This window comes from Tinamus guttatus, unplaced genomic scaffold, assembly GCF_059628265.1.
Source record: "Tinamus guttatus ecotype Peru unplaced genomic scaffold, ASM5962826v1 Tinamus_guttatus_pri_ptg000297l, whole genome shotgun sequence".
Taxonomy (NCBI): domain Eukaryota; kingdom Metazoa; phylum Chordata; class Aves; order Tinamiformes; family Tinamidae; genus Tinamus; species Tinamus guttatus.
The window spans coordinates 2,886,336-2,902,934 of record NW_028288831.1 but is presented as its reverse complement, the minus strand read 5'-3'; the positions used below and the strand labels follow the sequence as shown (position 1 = coordinate 2,902,934).

The following is a 16,599-nucleotide window of genomic DNA, read 5'->3' as shown; positions in this document are numbered from 1 at the left end:
GGCAGCTCCTCCGAGTGCCACTGGCACATTTGCCCTTTCCTCAGGCTGGAGCATTGCGCTTTGGGTCAGCTGCTCTTACTGTCCCTGCTAAAACACACTCAGTGGGAGCTCTGCGTGCTTTAACTTCAGTCAACACTTACAAGGGTCCAGAGCAAAGCCAGGACACACCATCATATTATGGAGAGGTTCAATGGTGATTTAGTATGTGCAGTGCTGTGGGCTTGGGACAGCTGGAAAAAAAGCTCTGGCAGGAAAGCCAGAGAGAGAGGTAAGTGAAAGGAACTTCACACTGTTTCCTTCCACCAAAGTCTTTCTTTTGACTTAAAATTCAAGTTTGTAGCTCTTGCTGAACGGTTTTGTGAAGCGGGTTAGTGAGCACGTTCTGCAGGTGGGAGCAGACACCTTGGGAGTGTGGTCTTGGTGGGCATCCTCCCTGTCCTGGGGTGCAGGAGATGCTCTGTGCGCTGTGGGCCTGGCCCCCTTCCTGGCTGTGAACGCTGACGTTCCCAAAAGCAGGTACCAAATTTATGCCCTTAATAAGAGATGTAGCTGTCAGAGTGTCAGGACTTATTACTCTTTAAATATAGTGAGAATAAGTGCTGAGGTTGGTCATTAAAAAAGTGCAAACAAAATCCATTTTATCATTTATCTGACTGACTAAAAGATGGGTGAGAAAGAAGAATAGCAAAATCTATTTCAAAAATAAAGTAGAATTAAAATCTAGTATTTCCAGAAAGTTGTATTGCTGACTAAAGGTTGAAAATTGGCTTTGACAAAATCTCCTCTGATGCCTTTAGTGGCTGAGATGCAAGATTTTGTTTTTCAGTGTTGCTGCTTGAAACTGTCCCATTAATGACAAGCTATAGTGTAAGCGCTTTATTATTAATTTATATCAGTGAAAAGTTTAAGCTTTTCATAAGGTTGCTAGGATAACTTTACCTTTCTGCATTTTTTAAACTAGGGTATGTTTGATTTTAATATTGTGACCGTATAATTATGTTGCTCCTATTTTTATTTATTTATTGTATTGAGTTGGTTTTATCGTTTCAAGCAAATATTAAACGCTCTGAAGGCCCAAGATTTTGTGATTTTTACCACCTTCGCGGCTCTGATTTGACCTGTTACCTTTGAAATAAGTTTGTTCAGTGTGCAACATAACTACATAGAAAAAACCTTTCTTTTATGGGAGCTAGAAAGGTTATAGTTGTTTACCTTTGAGAAGACAACCAAGACGAAAGTTTTGCATGTTCCTGAATGGTCTAGAAAAGCTAGATCAGGGACTTTGTTCTTCTGAAAGAAAAAAAAAAGTCAACAAAATGAAAAGGTAACAAACAATAAGTAGTAATATTTTTTTTTCTTACTTGATGGGCACGTAGCTCTTAGAACATATGTCTGAGTGATGGAGACCAATGCTTGAGTGGGACTGGGAAGGGACCTAAACTCCCTGCAACTGTAGGTGACCTGGTTCTTTTGGATTAGGAGAGCTTCCTGGGCATCAGTTATCCTCGAGGGGCCTGCTGGAACATTTCCTGAACCTTCTTCTGAAGCCCTAAAGTGAATGGACCGGATTTGATTCATTCACTGCTATGAGCCTGTATGACAATTCTGAAGATCTTTTGCTGGGAGTCGAGGGTGGTGTGGGGACATCGTTCAGAAAAGCAGACCTCAGGGTAATTGTTGGGAATCTCTGTAATACCATTGTGAAACTAACTACTTACCAATAATTAATGTCAGCATTCAGATGGTGGGCTCTGGATCTTTACAAGAAATAATTGAAAAACCAAATGTGCAATTATGTCTGACAAGCAGTGTGTGCTTTTCTTGGTCACCAGAGCCTTGTGTAGTCATGTGTTAGGCACAGTTTTATATAATTATTATTGTTTATATGGTTGGTGTCAGAGGAAGGAAGAATTTTAGTTTTAAGTCCTCCGTTGGCCATTTATTTTAAAGTCATTAGATTTGTTTTCAGACATAACTGCACTTAATGTGTGAGACTCCTGCTGAATAAATCAGACCCTGATATAGGAACAGCATCTGTTTGCGGGAGGGAACAGAGCCAGCTGGAAGCTCAGCCTCTGTCTACACCATGGCTGTCACCCACCAGGAAAGCCACTCGCAGCACAGATGTAGCTGTGCAGAAAGCCGTTCCTGTGCTCCCAAAAGGGAGCTGAACGCGTGGCCCTTCTGGGTTCCAGACTGTTGTGACGGGACAGATGGGACCCATCTTTACTGCAGCGTTCAAGAGCACCATGATGGGGAACCCAAAGGGGTTTAAAGCTTTGATGCTCATGAGACTTCAGGAGAAGGGCTCTGCAGTGTGACCTGGAGGAAGGCAGCGGGAGCTGAGCTGGCACGAGCGGCCCCAGAGGTCCTCCAAGCTGCACCCCGGTGCTCTCCTTGCTCTGACACGGCACATTTTTCCCGATACACCAGACCAAGCCACACTGCTTTGGTGCTCTGGCAGTTCCAGTCTTGTTTAGAGGATATGGCCCTCTGTCTGGAGGAGGAGGTGACAGCGGGTGGGTGCACACACTGCTTTGGCTTTCTCCTTCTCAGTTCATCCCGTAGCATCCTTTCTGTTTCCTTCCCTTGCTACCAGCATTGCTTGTTCTGCCCTTGCAGACACCTCCTCCCTGACAGCTCCTTTAGCCCAGGGGACGTCACCTCTGCAGTGGTTCCAGCTCTTCTCTTTCTCTTCGATGAAAGCTCCATCAGGCCCCCAGTGTTCAGGGAGTCCGATCTCTGAGTGTGCGTAGGCCCATCCTTGGGAAGCCCGTGGAAATAAAGCCATCCTGATCCTTGGAGATGGGCTCCACATCCCAGGGGAGGCAGGTGGATGGAGACAGTGCAAGTGGAGAAGGGAACATGTTGGGTTTTCAATGGCAGAGCATGAAAAGCTTGAAATTCATCTTGCACTAAAAAAAAAGAAAATTATTAGTAATTAGGCAATATATTTAATGAATCTTGGTCCCCTTTAGAGAAAAAATCTCACCACCCATCTTAAAAAAGAAGCAAAAAACCCCACAAAAACCTCTCTAAAATTCCCAGTAGCTGGTTTAAGAGAAGTGAGTAGCTGAGTGTATTTCTAGCAGTAGAAAAACTGTAGGAAAGCCAGGCAGGTTCCTTTGAAACCTGAAAGCCAGACAGGGTGCCATAAATATACAGTTAAGAGAAAAGATGATAGCTCTTTGACACGTCCTGGCTCCAGTGGGACTGGCGTGTTTTCTGAGTAATCCACACCACCTTGCCAAATCTTCTAGCCTTGGAAGGCCTCAGAATCGGTGAGGTGGAGAAATGTGCCTTTCTGGAGCCATAAAACACTGACACTCAGTAGCACTGATGTCTTAAGTAAAGCTGAGGTTCCAGGAAATCATTTTTCCGTAGGTCATCTACTCTCCTGGCCAGCTTGCGGTTGTTCTGGTAGTAGCACATACTCTCATGCGTTGTTTACTCTTAATGCATATGTATCTTCAGCAACCAGACGTCTACCACCTCTTTTGTATCACTCTTAAGTGTTCACCCGCTCGCAGGGTCCTGTCTCCTCTTCTGTCTGTCTTTTGCTTTCGCTTTTTTCATCCCATTTGTCTTGTGCCAGGTTCTGCTGCGTTGTCACCGGCGGGTCAAGCGAACGGGGTCCAGTGGAGGCTTCTCGTGGTCCTCTTGGAGGACCTACGAATGTTTGTGGACAGTTGTCACCCCCTCTATCATTTCTTAGTCGAGCAGTGTAGCGTTCTTTCACTGATATAAATAAACCCTTAATCTATTCTCTTTGTTTTTTCCTTGAATTTCTTTGTCTCTGTTGACATTTCCATGCTTGAAAATTTAAAGATGCTAGCAGCTATTTTAATATCATCTAAAATTAAGGTTTTAACCTGCATTGTTCATATGTTGCATTTTTTATCTGACTAGAGTCTTTTGCTTTTGGCGGAAACTGAGTATTCTTTATTGGATAAGGCATTAAAAAAAAAATCGGTTAGACTTTTCAAACAATTCTCAAGATATTCCTAATAGGGACTTACAGGAATTTGTTTTGCTAATACTTCAGAAATTTTTTTGTGGCTCTTGACTATTATATTGTTTTCTATTTTAATATTTATTTTCTAAGTGAAAATCAACCTCATTTGGTCCGGTAGTTTACCTGTTGTAAAGAATTTTTCACTACTGAGGACCTCTCAAGGAATGAATACACAGTTAAATTCTTGTTACTCTCAGTGAAGCAGTGTTTATTGTGAGGAACGGTTGTGTGTTTTAGTAGATGGAGATAGTTGGAAAAATTGAGTATGCTGCTCCTTTTCTCCTCCCCCGCAATTTTAGTGTGTTTCATTAATGGTATTACCTCTTCAAAAACCATCTCATCTCAATTACCTCTTTAGGCTGTTGCTGCTCCAACACCCCTGCTAATACAGCATGCCAAGAGCCCTCTTTGCAGATGAACGTACCGCAGTTCGGGATCCCTCTTCTGTTGTGCAGGAGGATTCCCCCTAACTGCTGGCTGTCATCGTCTCTAGTCAGCTAAGCTATGATGTGGGTTTACATTAGGACTGCTACGCAAAGGTCAGAGCACGGGGGTGTTTGCAAGGGATGGAACGCACTTGGGGATCTCTGTTCAGGTTTGTGCAGAGGACTCAACTTCAGTTGTTCGTGTTTGTTGGTTTGTTTTTCCCCCGTGCGATTTTGCTGGTAGATGATCCAGGGTCCTCAGGCTGGTGGTGGTGCTCACACTGCTTCTGTATATCCTCAAGTGTCACATTAGCTCTAGGTGCTGAAAACTGCCCTTTCCCTTCTTAAAAGCTGACCGCCCTCAGAAGCGGATACTGATCCTACTTGAGGCATCTCTCTTCTGCGAAGCTCTTGAGTCTTCTTATTCCAGAATAACATTGATATTTGTTAAGCTCTCTTCCAGGGAAACCCAAAGGGCAGGTACTGTTACACTTGTGCCAGCATAGGGGTGTTTTGTGGGGTTCTGACCTCAGATTGTTTTCTGAGGGGAGAGAAAAACATTTTGTCTTCCAAGTACGACAAAGATTTGAGATTGCTCTTCATTCCTTAGGAATTGTCTTTACATGTCCAGTTAGCGTCATCTCCTCAGATCTATTTGTTCTGCTCAGAGAATAGACCGCACAGCCCTCAGGAGCTGCATGTGTGTTCTGGTTAACTTCAGTTTATTTCGATTACTTTTTTAGTGATTAATGTGTTCAGAACGTCTTGTATGGCAAAGGATGGGTACACCTGGTAACGAAAACCAACCAACCAGTTATAGAGCCTTGGGCCATGAACAAAACAAGTACAGAGATCTCGAGTAAAGTTTGTAACCAGCAGCAGCAGAAGCATGAAGTTCACATGGGCACATTGTACATGGAAGACCCTCTGAAATGCTTGCTCGCTCTTTTACTGGTAATTAGCAAGTCTTCACTCCTCTACCACAGGTAGAGCAAAAAAGGCAAGTGATCGGAGTTCTATGCCCTAAAATATCCTAAGAAATTTCTTTCCACTTTTCTTTCTATAGCATTTACTTTTGGAGGTTAAACCCATTCTTTGCGGTTATGCAATGGTGTCTTGGAAAGTGGTGGTTATGAAAAGAACCGAAATGTCCTAGTGGAGCAATGACCATGAACTCTCTCTACCATTCTGTACACCAAAAGGCAGTTTGGGTTTTGGACAAGTGCACCTGCATGTGCTGCCGCCGTGTGCGTTTTGAGAATGCTGCTGGTATGATTCGTCCTGCTCTGGTATCCAGGCTATGCAGCTTGGACAGTTCCCCACTTCTAATGGAAAGAGTCAAGATTTGGAAGCAGTATTTCAGAGTATTTACAGTATACGTTAAGGAATCTGGGTTGCTCTACTTCAAGAGACAGCAGGAGAGGTTGTTTGCCCTGGTAGAGGGGGATTCCCAGGAGGAGCAGGTTTTCTTTTCTGGCAAACAAAGTGGAATGTGGCTTATTTGCTAGAGGCAGCAATCCATCTTAAAAGTGCATTGCCTCTTTTAGAAGGTCATTACTCATAGGAGGGGCCTAGAAATGTGGCGGTCACTGTACACTTTAAGTCAGGAGAGCCTCCCTAAAAGATCCAGTCAAACAGTAGTTGTGGGTGTGATACAGGGTGCTGTGAAGGTGCGAAGGAAGGCCGTGATTCCGGAGGCTGGGCTAGAGGAGTCGATGGGGAGAGGAGTCTCTCTGCCTTTGAAGTCTGTGAGGGAGTGTCTGAAAGCAGGAACAAGATGAACGGAAACTAGAAACAAAGTGCTCATCTGTAAAGCGGGGAAAAAATGACTCTTGTCATTTCTCTCTTTTGACCTTGAACTTGGAAATCTTTTTTCTATTAATGTTTGAGAAAGATATGTCCCCGAAGGAGGGCACGAGACGGTCACTCTGCTTCCTGAGCAGCTCCACCTCCCTCCTCTCCTCTCGGTGTGAGTCATGGTACCCGGGCAGCCAACAAGGGGGAGGGAGCAGGGAGGCCACCACAAACAGTTTATCAAACAAGTAAGTTTTATGTTTACATCTTTCAGCCTCTGCTTTCGTCATCACTTTGTAAAATGAAAATTCATTTACTTCTTTCCACTTCCTTTAGCTGCAGTCATGGTAAGAACTGGGTCTTCCAAAACCACAACAGACATCACAAAATTGAGCCCAATTGCAGGCCCGTTTTGCTTTGGGCAAGCCTTTTGCTTTGGTGCACGCCATGTCAGAAGGCTTGTTCTGTGTCATCCTTCTGAGGTTATTTGAGTGGGTTTCACAAAACAAGGTCCTGCAAGTGTCCACAATAGGATCCCCATTACTGTACCTTTATGAGCCTCTTCGCTACAGCAGTCCGTACGAGCATACCAAGGACTGTCCTTGGCCATATCAGTGTCTGTTTGACTGGTTTAAATGGGCACATATTGCCCTCTGCTAAGGAGTAACTGGGCATCACCACCACTGGTATCATCAAAGCATTAGCAACGGGTCTTTGATTCTTCCAGCTTGAATGATGTCCAGAAAAAAATCAAGATGCTCCAAGTATGCTGCTGAGGGGAGAAGAGCTTTGACTGGAGGTGTTGTTTGAAGGCAGTATGTCCTTCCCTCTCCTGTCTTCTTGAGGAGGAGATGCACAGGAGCTGACGGGGAAGGCGGTTTCTCAAGTGGTCGTGCTTTGCCCCTCCCCAAAAGCTCAGCAGGATGTATGCCATAAAAATAGCCTCATTAGAAGCCATCTGAGTAAATATGCAATCACAGATCACTCAAAGGGAGCACAGAGCACACATGTTTCTGTTGCTGTCTTCAGAGAATTACATGACAAATTATTCCTACCTGGAAGAAATGTCCTTTTATAATTGTTTTTTTTTCTCTCATTCTTTCAGAAGGGAGGAGTGTGTGTTTTTTAAGTAGCTTTTAGTCACTTTCATTATTTATGAGAATGCTACTCTAGATCAGAAAAAAAGCAAACTGCAAATGCTAGTTTCTTCTGGCTGTAGCAGCTGACAGGTCCCATTTGCTGGTTCCGCTTATCACAGTCTGAAGGAAATGTTCCCCGAAGATAAAAGTGGCTCCATATTGCAACCCGCTTCGCCTCCTTCCCTTCTCCTACAGGAGAGCAGCTAGAAAGGGGACCGTTAGCTTCGGTGGTAAGTTGTGACCATGCAGAGAGACCGGTTGTGTTACCTATTTTCTTTCTGTCCTTCCATCTGGAAGAGGTCCTCACATTGCCCTGGGAGGCAGCGTCTGGGTTCCTTAGCTCTGTAGAATTACAATGTTTTCCTTGCATAGTCATTGATCCAGGTGTTCTTGTGTCGCTGGGCTGTGCTGAAGCCTCAGGCCTTCGTGAGCTCCCATGCAGGAAGGGGGTGTGCGGTGAAGGGGAGCTTACCCGGGCTGACGAGGAACATACACACCCATACCTGTTCCGCTCTCCGTGATGAGCCTTCATCAAGGCCTCTTTAAATCTCTTCTGCCTTCCGATTCTTGTATTTGAGATTAAAGTGACTGTAACATCATCGGAAGATGAAAGTCTGATGATCAAAGCAGGCGGCAGTGTTGAAAAGAGCAATGTGAGATGATAAAACTGGTGATATAGTAATTGGCTGTGTGGCCTACTTAGGAGAAGTGATATATATACAGGGGTAGTGGAATGTTTGTTTACCTTTTTAATGTTTAAAATCCATAGGGTCTGTTTTGGAAGGGAAAACAGTAGCTCACCAGTAGGAACGTCTGGGCACAGCACTGGGTCATGATGTGGGCAGTGCTGGGACCCAAGGCTTCTGCCTCCTCAGCAAAGACCCCCCTCCTGGATCTCCAAGCTACACAGCTCGACAAAGAAAAGCCAATGAATGGTAAAGGAGATGGCATTCCCATAGAAAATTCCAAGGGCATGGAGGAAAAATTAGATCCATCCTGTAGAAGGGGCTAGGGTCCAAACTAGATGCGATTATGCACTTTGTTAACCTGGAATCTGTTTTCTCTTGTAAGTTTTTATCCTATACAAATAGTTTTTGTTCCAAGAATATCCTCTTCCCAGGGGATGTCATGCCAAGGATATCACATGCAGTTGGACTCACACAGGGAATGGCAACTGGTCGCCAGATCATTACATTTGATCACTGTAAAATTGCATCGTTTCACGCACAAGAGGTGATGATGTGAGGCTGGGGACTTCATTGAAAGCATCGTGAGAGACCTTGGGGTGCAGTTAGCCAGGAGAAGGGTCTCACCCTGGGGTAGGTTTTCCCTTAGTTTCATGCAGGGCTGTCTCCAGCAAGTGGCAGTTCTCACCGTATCAGAGCCTGTCCTGGTCCCAGTGGTATCACCCCATAGGATTTCCGAAGATGGAGCTGGTCTTGGTTCGCACAGTGTGAGCTCAGTTTGGCCGTGGGCACCCCAGTCACAGGTCTTGGAGACATGGTCACCTCTCTATTTGTGCTTCCAGGACCCAATACCAAGTTGTGACCTAGCCGAAGGTCTGGATGCTGCATAGTCTGCTCCTCAGCCTGCCCCACACCCATATGCAGTATGATTTTGCCTTGGGATCTGCACAGCTATAAATTCATTGCTGTTCTTATTCATCCCTTTTGGGGGGCACCTTTGCAGCCAACTGTGGGCAGTTGTGCATCAGCTCTGGTTACGGGGCAAGCAGGGGAGGAAAGGCAGGAGCGGTTCTGAGCACAGCACCCAGCCTCTTACCCCAGGCGTGAAGGGTCTTTTGTCGCTGCGGCACTGATAGGATTTCTGGAGGAGGAGTGTGTTCTGGACCAGCCCCTGCCTTATCCTCCTCTCTGAATGGAGGCCCTTTGAGTTACTAGACAACAGAGGAGACCAAATTTGGCACAGTGCAGGGCAAGTGCTGTACAGCAGGTTTGCAAGGATGCAACATCTGAGAGCCAAAGGGATGGTCAAGAAATTATACTTTATTGGGTCACCTGTCCTGGCCCAGCACATATGTGTTCCCTGATGGCTTGAGGCTGCCCTTGGAGACTGCTGTGAATGTGCTGTCCCCAGAAGCACAGTCTGTTTTGGAGGCACGAGCACACTCGCTTTGCCGCTGTGGCTGTGCCTGTACCCTGGTGCTGGGCTCAGAAGACTTTGGCCTTTGCAGTATCCACAAGTTTTGCCCTCAGAATGGCATACCCAGGCAGCACAGTTTCTTTGCCCCTTCTTTTCTTCGTTTCTTATTGACTCTGAGGTTCCCTGTGAAAGAAACCATGGCAGCTATTCAGCTTCACAACCTTTTTTCCCAGCGTCATCTCTTCTATTCAACACTTTGTTTTCTTGTGGATGCTTTTGCCTGTTGTTGGTGGTTTTGTCCTTTTTGTGAGAGACCAGGGCCTACTTCTCCCAGAATTGCAGTCCTCCCACTCTTCTCCTCCTGTTAAGGTTTCCTGTATCAGTAATTTCCTTTTCTTTCCTGCTTTGCTGGAAGATGTTGGCATTGTTTCCCCAGCCAAACCAACAGGCTTCAGATTCTGCTGTCTCGCAAGGAGCTTTTGTTCAGCCGTGCTCCCTCCCTCGACTGCTGGCTTCAAACCCAAGAAGGTGGGTTGATCCTAGCTTTGCTGTGCTTGAGAAGGTGCTCCTAATGGCAATGGCTCTGGGCTCTTTTCTTCCAAAGAAGAAGTTATCTGCGTAGGCAAACAGGCTTTGCTCATGCTGACAGGCAGTGTGCTGCTGTGGGATGTTGCAGCGGCCCCTTTGGTCACTGCTGTCTGTCTCCATAGCTGTCTGGCCACGCAGGACCTCCCCACCTGGAAAGGCGCCCACCTTTGTGCTTGGGGAATTATTTGGTCATGCTGTCCCAGCTGAATGAGGAATTGGACCCCCTGACAACACCTTGGACAGGCACAGCCATAGTCCGGGTAATAACCGGTACAAACACTGTGCCATTTGGTGCTGTTTCCTTTGTCACTGTTAAAAATAGGCAGCTAAGAGTCGATCCCATTGCCCAGCTCAGGATCCTGCTTCGTAGTCTTCAGAAAAGTTCTTGTGTGTAGTCAGTTTTGCAGAAGCCAGAAGGACAGAGATGAGGAAGGTGGTCTCTGTGTGCAGGGCTGGAAACACCACGGCAGGTAGGACGGGGCCGCTGCGTCACCGGCCTGATGAATCCACTGCTGGGCATCATATGAAATAACTGCAGTTGCTGGGCCCCACATTTGACTAGTGTGCCTGCATAAGACGGGAGCTGGGGTGGTTTTGTCCTCTGCTTGCATTTATTCCAAAGTATTTTGCAGAACTGTGAAGGTTCTGTCAGGCCATTTGACTGGAGTGAGTTGAAAGTTTTGCTAAAACTGAAATTAGTGGCTAGCAAATCTCTGTGAGATGTTAAATGATAAGAGTGGCGTAAGACCACAGTTCTTCCTATTTAAACAAAGCAGCAGTGGTCATGAGAAAGGCAGTTAAAACTGCTTACGGGTTGCGTGGGAGCAGGAGCAGCGGGGTGCAGCTCCCCACAGCCCTTCTCCAGATTGCACTTGCGCCTGTGGATGGTGTGTTGCATTTTGCATCAGTGCAGTCGGATGCCTGGGCCCTTGTTACTGTGAAACAGAACCTGCCTGCATTTAGGGATGGTGCATCCGGGGCTGCAAGGGCAGGAGGAAATAGGAGAGTGGTGAACAAAGCACAGTGCTCTCAGAGACTATGTATTAGTCTTTATAAAGATATATAAAGATATATAAAGACCGTGCGGCACTTGACCGTGTGCGTGATGCCAGGCTGCTCACACGAGGGCCGTGGAAGGTGGGAGGTTGCAGGTTTGCTTCCCTGACACGTGCATCTGCTGGCGTGTGCTCTCATCTCTCCTAGGAAGTGTTAGAGGACAGAGAAGGTGTCATCTGGTGTGGAAAAAACAGCAGTGCTGTGGTTGTTTTTGTTGTTGTTTCGGTTTGTTTTTTTGCTTTGCTTTGTTTTTGAGAGGATGTGCAAGCTTTGTTCAGCCTTTCTGTGGTGTGAACTTCACAAATTATGCAGAGTACAGTTCTTAAAGTATTTGGAGCAGGTGTCCTTCTGTACACTTGAGTATCTGCTCAGATTTACAAGGCATGGGCCATTGTGAGAGGGATAGTATTGCTTTTAATTGCAGATTTAGGTTTCCTGTCCCACTGACCAGGTGATTCAACCAAAAAGTTACTTTCTTGGCAGAGATGGAAAGTCAGGGTGTGTGAAGAGCAAAGTTTTTGAGGGCCTGTCAGTCTGGTCTAGCAGATTATGTATCGTTAGAGCTTGGGGCCACCGAGTTAGGTTGCTTGCATGCTTCAAGCCCGTGCACATTGTCCTGAGCCCAGTAACCAGGGGTTAGTCAGATACAGATGTTCTGGGTTTGAAGACTTAAAAGAGGTTTGTTTTCTCTCAAGATATTCTTTGAAAAATGGTTGTTCCAGTGGGCCGCTATCAATGCTGATATTTTCTATCTCATTTAAGCTGTCTTCTTTGTCCAGCAATGAGCTCTTTTTCTGTTCCTTGCCAAATTAACGAAAGGCATTATTTTCTCTCCATGAATTTGATAATATGCCACAATCAAATAAGCTTTCGGTCTCCCTTTGGATGTGATAGATTGAACTTGTTTTGGTCTCATAAGGTCATAAAGCTTTTTTTTAAAAAATTATTTTTCCATGCTCAAGCCACTTCTGTACCTCTGTTTTGTACCTTCTCGACATTTACCGATTTCCTTTTGAAAGCGGAGGCGCTCGGTCTGTATGCAGTACACCAGGAGGGGTTTCATCGCTGCTTCGGATAGAGATCAAATGACCTCCTGGTTCCCTCTTGGAGCTCTCGAGTGGGTGTTCTTGGGTGGGTGTATCCAAGAATTGCAGTTGTCCTTCAGGTCAGAGCACGTCTCCATGTGGTTTCCACATGGCCTGTGCGCCAGGCTTGCAGATTTACACACTGTTGGGTATTTGTGAGTCCACCCTATGTTCTCCAAGACGTTGGACTCTACCAGGTCTGCTTGGCTTGTGTGGGCCCAGTTCATACAGCAATTGGGATCAACAACTTCGGTCTCCTTGTCACAACCACTTTTCTCTGCCCAGTTCCCCCTTGGGTCACCCATACATTTCAGCAGCAATAACCTTTAATTTAATTCCAGAGCATTAACAAAACTGCCCCAAATCAGTCACTTCAGAAGCCCTATGGAAACACCTCTGTTCAGTAGTGGCACATGCTGAAGGCGGCATTTTCTCTTGCATCGCGTGGCCTTTGAACCCTTCATGGTGTGTGTGGTTAATTTGTATCGTGGCAGGACGTGACTTGGTGCAGAGCCACGTGCCTTCAGAAGGGCTCTCTATTCTTACCAAACTTGTCGCCTCCTCAGAAAGTTGTATCCGCAGCCTCCACTGTTAGCTATGTTAGATTTTACTGCTAGATCCCCTGGTTCCTGCCGTGATGCTGGGTAGCAAGAACATCTTGCTGTGCCATCATCTGCCCCTTGGTTCAGGTACAAAGCCAGGCTTTTACTGGCTTTTACCTTTCTGCCCCTCGGTGAGAGTATTGTGGGGCCCATCAAGTGTGGGGTCAGTGATTTATTTGTTCTGCTCTTCCTCCCCTGTCCTCAGCAAGGGAAGGATTCCCCCCTTGCAGCTCTACCTCTGTGATCAGTGTGTTGTATTTCACACTTCCAAGGTTTGATTGATTGCAATTGATACCCCCTGTTTCTGATTGCTGCATGTTTTGTACTTCGCTTCTGCTGGCTGCCTCTCTCTGGGCTGCAGAATGGACTGTTAGGCACATTGCCGTCCTGTGTGATGGATGGGCCTTTTGGACATCCAATAACATTACCATACAGAAATTCCGATTTTCAACCATATTTTCTCTGTCTTTATTCATCTTTCTCACTTGTAAAAGCCTGGTGTGATTGGGGGAGCATGGGAGGCAGTATGTGTGAGGAGGAAGAGGAGGAGCGGGGAGGCAGGTCAAGACTAATTCTTTCTGTAAGGGGGCTATTAATTGTACATTTCATTCTGTAATAAGAGAGGATGAAATAATGAGTGTGCGATGTGAGTGACCCATTTTGAAAAGCAGCCACACGCCAGTGTAGGAGTCTGTGCAGTAATTATTGCAGAAGATGGTCCTCTTCATTCACTTCATTCATCTGTTCCTCTCATCTCCATCCTCACAGGCTCACTTGCTCAACGCTTTTTCTTTGAGTTACAGCATCTTGACTTGTCTACTAACTCCATAACCAGTGGCAGAAGCCATTTCAGGAGTTAGTTTTGTAACAATTTAATTTGCATTTTATTCTACCTCTCCATGATATTCCAAGCAATGGCTTCCAAGGAATTCTTTCCCTTTAACCATTTCTTGATTTAATGGTCTAACTCCTGTCAGTAAATCGCATTTCAAGAGAAAAAAAAAAATTATTTTTGTCTATTATCTTTGCTTGTATTTTTTTCAGACACCTTCAGCTGTTCCTTATGTCCATGTGACTAAATAATCGCACTCTTTATAAAAGTCTCTTTCTATGTAGCCTGAGCTGCTACATGTTTCATTCTTCTGATTTCTGTACAAAATGAACCAGCAATTATTTTATTTTTGCATTGCATATTGAAAATTATTAATAGTCGGTCCTAAAATCAGGTGCTCATACTAGATGAAGGGGATGGTACATTTGAAAAAGGAGCTACATTTTGACCTGTTACACAATGTTCATCTGTCATGCTTAAAATCCCTCTGTCTTTTGCCGGAATATCTATTTTCTTAGCAGACCGAATTTGCTGATGTTATCTTGAGACTTCAGAGTTTCCAGTTTTCTTCCTTTGGTTAAAGGATTTTGAATAATTGCTTACTAATATAGATTATTTTCCTCAGTTAATTTCATAGCATTCTGTTTCCAAAACGAAAGCACCTGCTTTTTACCTTAGTTTGTTTCTAAATTCTCCAGACCCTTGCTTTCCTCTCCTCATCTCTTCCTGGCCACCACATTTTCTCTGTCATCTCTGATATTTGTGTCTGTCTCCCCAAGTATCATAAACATTCTGCTTACTGTCTCCTTTGGATCATCACTATTTGTTAAATAGGGTCAAGTGAATACCATAGGATGAGAGTTAGGTTGCTTTGAAGGGTTAAAAGAGAGTGGTAGGTTAACCAATGGAGGAGTGCACAAGGGAAAAGATAGCTCAAAATTATTAATATCAGAACCATACGTTGTTCCCTCTGCCCACATGGGTTAGTCTTGGCACTATGTGTGATGTCAGGACTGCTGGAGGAGTGATCCTAGACCTGGTGGGAACCGAGCAAAATTCTGTGTTCTTCTTTAATAATTCAGTCTGTTTATGACTGTTACTGTTGTTTATGATTATTAAGGTTGTTTTCATTACTAGCAAACAATTTTATTACTTTTATCTGGTTAAATTTTAATTATTTTCTGTATATGACAGACACACATACCACCTCACATACTCATTTTCAATAAATTACATTAAGCAAAAGTACCTTTAATTAGGTTCTAGCGATTAAAAAGTGAGAGCTTGAAAATGAGAATTCATTTTTTCTCCTTTTTCCCCCCATTCAGGGAGTGCTTGAAGAGGAGCCCAAGGAGCCCGAAGGCAGAGGGCTCTGACTCTGTGACATCTCAGTCCTCACCCAGTGAAGAAGCTGGAATGATGACTGAGGTGAAAGTGAAAACAGAGGTACCAGATGACTATATTGAAGAGGTGATCTGGCAGGATGACACCAAAGATTCCAAGAAGAACATAAAAGATGGGCCGGGAGATGTCCCTGCAGAGATCTGTGTGGTCATAGGTGGGGTTCGCAACCAGCAGACACTCGGTAAGCTCTGTGCTACGTGCCCCATCAGTCGATTCCCTGTGTCCCAGGTGTGGGGAGCAGAACAAACCTCTGGAAAGCGGGTTACTGAACGCCCAGCTCTGCTTGATGCACCTGAGCTGGGTTTCACATTAATCCCTGGATCCTGGCTTCGGGTTATTGCCTGTTTCTTTAACTGTCGTTATCTGTTTGTACCTGATCTGAAGACTCAACCAAACTTAGGGTAACTGTGGGGGAAAGACTCCTCCTCTTTTCACGTATTGAAAGCACTTGTTCACCAGTCAGATACAAAATCCATGGCCAGGTCTTGGTTCAGCATAGATTATGAGAAAATTCAGAGGAAGGCTTGAGAAAAAGTTGAAATATTTTAAGGGAAGTGGGTGCTTTCTGTGAATAATTAGACTTTGCTTCAAGCCATTTTTTTTACAAGTTGCTTTTTGTTTTTGTTTTTTTCTGATAACTAGTAATTCTGTAGGAAAAAAGAGTTTTGGCTGGCTATGAGACCAGCTGCTTCCAAAAAAAGTCTTTTCTGTCCCTACCCTACCTCCAGCTGCGATGAGAAGTAGCAGGGTTTTTCTCTGTGAACAAGGAGAACATCTCCCGCTCCTGCTTCATGCGCCAGGGAAGGGTCTTCCTGCAGGATCCTGGAAGAGGTACCAGTCTTGTTGACAGTGACTCCTCCATTGGCTCCAAGATGGAGCAGGTCCCTACAGCAGTTGGAGAGCCAAAGTCAGGTGTTGACATAAAGGAGAGGACACCGTTGGACCTTGCTTTCTTTAAGGGGCTAGGAAGAAAACTAACTTTATCTTCCCAGTATTGCCACAGGGTTTGTTTTGACTTGAGGGGGGTTAGAAAAGATGGGGAAACCATTTGGATTGATGTTCAGGTTTTCTCCTCCTTTTTGCTTGGTCATCGTCCACAGTGTTGGAAAGAAACCCTGGATTGTGTCATTAGGTGAGAGACTATTCTGGGAGCATCATTGTCCTCCCTTCCCCAGCTAGGACAGTCACTCAGACAGTTCCCTCTTCAGAGTGGGAAATAGCTGCTGTTTATGCAGAGTAAAAATGTTTAGGGAAAGCTCATTAATCCATAACTTGTTCCAACTTAATCTAATTTGGGAGGAAATACTTGAGTATTTTCAGAGCCAGTCGAAGGGACGTGGCACTCTTGTGCCTCCACAGCCCTCGAGAGGGTGCTGACTGCATGGCAGAGAAGGCAGCCCTGGATGGAGGTGTCCCCAGCCCACCAGGACGAATGGGTAGAGAGGTGGCTGTTGCCTGGGCCATGAGGGAACATCTCCTTCAGCTGTGGTTAGTAGCCTTTGCTGAAAGCAGCCTTAGAGCCGGTGTTTGCCACCTTGCACCTCTTTCTCCCCGTG

General features: G+C 45.2%; 1 protein-coding gene across 1 annotated transcript in view; it reads left to right on the top strand.

Moving 5' to 3' along the window:
• ZNF618 (zinc finger protein 618) overlaps nt 1-16,599 on the top strand; it is a 156,736-nt gene that overhangs the window by 77,201 nt on the left and 62,936 nt on the right. Inside the window, exon 3 of the mRNA XM_088527978.1 lies at nt 14,968-15,224. Within this exon, the coding sequence (XP_088384104.1) occupies nt 14,968-15,224 (257 nt within the window). The remainder of the gene's footprint in view (nt 1-14,967; nt 15,225-16,599) is intronic.